The 6,164-nt window shown below is 38.3% G+C and overlaps 1 protein-coding gene across 1 annotated transcript in view; it reads right to left on the bottom strand.

Annotated features, from left to right (window-relative positions):
• Positions 1-5,658: 5,658 nt before the first annotated feature.
• The window catches only part of LOC115235721 (lachesin-like), a 79,995-nt gene continuing 79,489 nt past the window's right edge, over positions 5,659-6,164 (bottom strand). Inside the window, exon 6 of the mRNA XM_029807667.1 lies at positions 5,659-6,164. Within this exon, the coding sequence (XP_029663527.1) occupies positions 5,958-6,164 (207 nt within the window). The 3' untranslated portion in view covers positions 5,659-5,957.

The raw sequence follows: 6,164 nt of genomic DNA, 5'->3' as shown, positions 1-6,164 counted from the left end.
ATTTTAACTTTAAAAAAATTGTTAAATTCTCGACAATTTGTTTAAAGTAGCATAAAGTTTATTTTTAAATATAATTATAAACTATAATTTTATGACAATCTAAGATTTTGTAGAAAATTCTTAGTTTTAATGCTTAATTTTTAAATCTATTAATTTGTTAATAGATACATACAACTAAATAATAACCATAAATCAATACGTTTTTAAAAATTTAGTGACATTAATTGGCGATGTCCTCAAATTTCACCAGACTATTCAGGAATTCAGGATAATTGTCTCCTTTCGTAAATTAATGAGAAGTTACCCATCTGTGTGCTATTCGAGCATGGACACAATGATCGACATGTGCCGGTCGAACGGGAACGTCAATTTTAATGTGGTAAACAATGTCATCAGCACGCTGATATTATCGAGGTCAACGCATCAAATTGCAACGTGATAATTACACTTACCGGAGATACCAATAATGTAAATTGTTTGAATCTTGCAATATGTTACATCATCTCTCATCATAGTTTACAATTTACCATTTCTTACATATATTTCATATATATATTGATATTAATTTGTATTAATTAATAACACTATACACTGGATTTAAATGAAAAATTGTTATCCTGAACATTTTTTTTCTCATACTTATATGTATATACATTCTATGACAATAAAAATAATATAAAATCAATCAATGAGATAATAACAGAAAATAATTAACTGCTGAAATTAAAAGTAAAGTACTTTTATATTATTTTTTATAATTGTAAGCATTTTGTGTAATTATTTCAAATTTTAAAAATATTAGTATACAAGAGTGTAATTGTACTTGAAAAATCGGTATATAATTGTTGAAACCATTTATTATACGCTTAATGATTAAACAATATTCCAGACAACGTAGTTACAGAGATATTATCGTTTAGAGTTACGTGAAATCGCGCGTCGAGCGATCGATTCTTTCTCAAAGCATTGTCCAGTCATTAACATTCTCTTAGTCTACGGGAGAAGCCGCTGCGCGGATTTTCACACATCAGCGAGAACTCTTCATTCAACGACACTGAATGGTGCGTTTGTTGAGTGCCATTCGCAGTACGAGGGATTATTCCCGTCGAAAATGCACGATATATGGCCGTTGGGGACGCCTATTGCAGGATAATGAATTAATGGAGGAGACAGGGGTAAATGAAACAATGTATTTAAACTCGCAGCACCGCCGACCGCTGGATACGCTGTCTTTTTCCATTTTTTGCTCGTTGAGAGATAGAAAAATTTATTGCGATCATAAATTCCTTTTAGGTAATTATATGCGGTACTTTTGATCATTCGCCTAATTGAATCGGTCATTTCGAAAGGGAATAACTTATAAAAGATAAACCTTTTAAAACCTTAATTCCATTTTTATCTAGTGGCATGGATCCATCAGATCGAAAGGATAAAAACGCGAATTTTGTTTCTCAGCGAAATGCCAAAAAAATATCAATCATCACACGAGCGAACAGTGACACGACCGCCACTTTTATTTTGCGAAACAAGTCTAGTAGATCGAAGCGATCCAGCGGATTTCGCTTCTCGGCAAAACGCAAAAAAAAAAGTAGCAATCATCAAAAACGGACAATAGGTCATGATCGCATGAGTCTGCTGCTTCGACAGCGAATAAATCCAGCGCGACATATTTTCCACGATATTTCACCACTGAAATACACGGGAAAAGAGCAGACGCATGCGAGCGAGGGAGAGAGAGAGAGAGAGAGAGAGAGAGAGAAAACAAGAGCGAAAATTGTAGCCGGAGCATCGCGCGTAGAATTGATACGCATCGGAAATCTCACCGTTAAGACTGGAGATTTTTATCTCTCTCTCTTTTTTCAATGGATTTATTAATATCAAATTTTTTCGTCCATCTATTTCTATTCTTAGCACGACCATCCCAAGGTTAAACGCGAGCAGCGCGTTGCATGCGCGTTGCATGCGCTGAAATCCGCAGGGAGATGTTCCTTGCAACTCGTAACCAGAAACATCTCTCTCGTGAACGTTCGGTATAACTAATTTCGACGTTATAAACAAGGTCAGCAACGCAGCGACGGAGGATAATATCGTTAGGCTGCGTTGCATCACGGCAGGATTATCGCGATTAATTATGTGCGCCGGCTACGTAGACCGAATATACAAGATTATTCTATGTATGCATGTCACTTACATTCGGATGAAGCTTGAATTTGCTGAAATCGAGCCCGACCAACAGAATGTACGAAACTATTAGAAATCATATTGTGTGATTTACTATTCTAAATATTTCGGATAGGCCAAGGTTGTTCCTTCTTTTCATTTAGTAAAATTAAAAAAGAAATAAGGTTCTTGTAATTTTTTTTACGGATAGAGTTTTATCCAAAAGATGTTGAAACATACGATTCGCGATAAAAAGAGTTTCTATGTTGAATATAAAGCAGCTACTATGCTCACAGATAATATAAAACATCCAGGATTTACTATTGTCTTGAAATTTTTGATAACAAATATATTCCTAAAGTTTCTAAAGTCGATTCATTAATTAATTCTTTCCGTTCAGCGATAGTCGGCTCAAGTTTGCTCCCGTTGTGCCAACTTCCCGGCGGCTGCTGTGCATTAAATTCGGTGATTCCAGCAGTTTGCAGTTTACCGTTGGCTTTAAAAGGAACTTTCGAAAACACGTAATATACACATACTTCTTAACTTTGTCGGCCTCGTTCGTACAGCCGTACATTCTTTCCTACAATTTTTCATCGCGCGCATCAGTGACGGTGCTGTGTATGTGTCTACGTGTATGTGAAGAGGGTGATAATCAAGATTAACAAGTTCTAAACTCTGTAATTTGTCAGTGTCAGGATATTCACGCGCGGTTAAGGATTATCGGCAGCCAGCGCTTGCACTTTCGATTGGGGGATGCACGCGTGCAAGGTTAGCAGCTTGTTCTAGTTTTCGGAGCAAGGTCGCATCTAGGCAAATTACGGAAAATTATGTCGGCGAAATGGCGGTGCAGCGGCTCGGAAATATCGTCGCTAATTGTGACACTCGTCGTAGACCGATTAAACAATTATCGTTTCATTATCGGAAAAGCAGGTGCACCGCTCTTACTTGTAACATCAATCATGTCGGATAGATTGTCGCTTGAATACGTGCGTTTTATGCTCGTCGTAGAGCGTAAAAGAGCGTTTCTTGCATACTAAAAAAAAAAGGAATATTGCTATTCTTTTTTGAATATTGATTAAAGGATTCCAGCAGTTTGCAGTTTACCGTTGGCTTTAAAAGGAACTTTCGAAAACACGTAATATACACATACTTCTTAACTTTGTCGGCCTCGTTCGTACAGCCGTACATTCTTTCCTACAATTTTTCATCGCGCGCATCAGTGACGGTGCTGTGTATGTGTCTACGTGTATGTGAAGAGGGTGATAATCAAGATTAACAAGTTCTAAACTCTGTAATTTGTCAGTGTCAGGATATTCACGCGCGGTTAAGGATTATCGGCAGCCAGCGCTTGCACTTTCGATTGGGGGATGCACGCGTGCAAGGTTAGCAGCTTGTTCTAGTTTTCGGAGCAAGGTCGCATCTAGGCAAATTACGGAAAATTATGTCGGCGAAATGGCGGTGCAGCGGCTCGGAAATATCGTCGCTAATTGTGACACTCGTCGTAGACCGATTAAACAATTATCGTTTCATTATCGGAAAAGCAGGTGCACCGCTCTTACTTGTAACATCAATCATGTCGGATAGATTGTCGCTTGAATACGTGCGTTTTATGCTCGTCGTAGAGCGTTAAAAGAGCGTTTCTTGCATACTAAAAAAAAAGGAATAATGCTATTCTTTTTTGAATATTGATTAAAGCAGTAAGATAAAAAATTGAACAAATCTAATGTTTTAATTAGTAGAAGATGAAATAAACGCGACACATTGTGCTGTAATTATTATCACCGTTAATTATGCACAACATTACTTAAGCCGATCGCATCGTCTTTGATATTTAAAAGATGCAAATTGATCAAATTTGCGATTATGATTTTTGCACATAAATGCCTTTAATTTCTTTTCATTTCAATTTCTTTCTCTTAAAAATCTGTTTAATAATAAATACAATATATTTAATTTTACAAATAATGTGTATCATATTATTATATGTATCATATAATTAAAGAATAAATAAGATTTACGCAAAAATTTCAACAGTTTTTGATGAAATTATCAGATTGAATCTATCGGAAAAATTTGTTCACAAATGCAAATATGCTTTATTAACTGATGCGAGCGATTTAAGCCCGAAGATCTCTTAGATTTGACTTTCAGTAAACTTTTAATTATAAAAGAATCTTGGCACACGATAGTTTTGCATCCTGGAGCACTTAATAGATGTTCGCTTGTATGCGCGCGCGGCTTGCAAGAGTCAGTCTATAGAACACATAGTAGCAAGTTGAGTTTGCTTAAGTCTCGGCATTACTTTCACTTGTGTCCATCGTTTATCACTCATCAAACTCGGTGCACATCGGAGAATAGATAATATCACACTTTTGTTAACCCTCGTTAAAACCTTGCCAGTAAAGTATCTTAGGCCGTCTGTAAGGAAAGACGTTAGTTTCGCAACTTTTCGGAGCTGTATTTCTTCCACCTGCTATTTATAGCACCTGCCAGGTCGCGAACAAAATAGCTAGTAGCATCGTGCGATCAACGATGACGGCAAATGTATCATCGTCGTTACTTTAATGCATCCGTCGCTGGCGATCCCTGATGCTCACGCATCGTGGTTTGACGTATTACGAATAGTTTCGATCCGCGTTATCAATCTTACTTTCATGCGCGTCATAAATAAGATGAGCACACTCTCAATAAAGTATCTGTCGCGCATGTGTGTGTGTGTGTGATTTTTCTACCGGTTTAAATTTAACCATGTAATTACATACGTTGTCCGCGATCAGCGTAAATAAATCAGGATCTCTCTAACCACTTTCATTCGTATACGTACGTTTCACATTCATGCGCATAGAAATTCCAGTTCATCGAAATCGGTATGGGGCGTATTTATCGAACTCTTCGTATTATTAGCTGCTGAGAGAAAGAGAATTGATGAGCCTGTCTTCGTTCGTATCAATGTTAATTTTTTTTCCATCAAATGTGCACGCGAATCGTAGACGATCGATCGTAAATATTATCTTACCGGGAGTTAATCCAACACTCTCTCTCGATATCATCTGCCTCTGCATTACGACCTAATATTTCTCGTTCCAACATGCGACACGGAATGTAAGCGATCGATCGATAGAAGAACGGATGACATAGTGCGATTCATCTGAAAGTTATGATGGCACTTTATTCCAGGCTAGGATTGAACTTTTTTGGTCCGACAGATGACCGTTCAATTACGTGCGCGCGAACAGGTTACTTATTACGATGTTCTTATTATATCGATATCTGTTTAGACATGATATTTCCTGAATCCAGAAATTTTCGTCGATATACAGACGAACAAATGATGATCGATCATTAATAATCTTGTAGCGATGACATTATCCTGCTTTACATTAGCATACTGCATTGTTACATATCCCTCATTGAATCGTAATTGAACGCGCATACGGCAGATTAAATGGCTCGATGGCGGAAAATGATCACAGCTGGTCCTCCGTCGTTATTTTGTTCGTTATTGGGCAAAGTTGATGATCCGAAGGGATAGTAATCAATCACAGCCAATCTCGCAGCTCTAAGGGAGTTCCGGTGCCACCGATATCAATAATAACGATGTATCTTTAACTGGAAACACCATGACTATACCGCCGTTCTACAACTTCGGCGAGTAAACTAGGGCACTCACATCCTTGCACGATACAATCCGCGAAGTCACGCGACAAAGGATGAGACACGATAAGTGATAACATTACACAATTTCGCTAACACACATTTCGGATTCCAACACGCACGGAGTCTTACATTCACACGCGTCACAAGGTCCAGTTCGTCTGCAATGCCAGCTTAAGCGTGACGAACATGGTGAGCAAAGCGGTGCAAGCCATCACTGACGGCGACGATGCCATGCTGTGCTGCATAGCGGCTGGATTGTCGCCTTTGAAAACATGCACCAGGACGCGGGCCGGTTGGGCGTTGTTGGCCTTGCAAGTATAATTGCCCGAATGGCGATCCGACGCTCT

The sequence above is a fragment of the Formica exsecta genome, unplaced genomic scaffold (assembly GCF_003651465.1).
Source record: "Formica exsecta isolate Colony F162 unplaced genomic scaffold, ASM365146v1 scaffold233, whole genome shotgun sequence".
Lineage (NCBI taxonomy): Eukaryota > Metazoa > Arthropoda > Insecta > Hymenoptera > Formicidae > Formica > Formica exsecta.
This window is presented reverse-complemented; position numbering and strand designations above follow the sequence as displayed.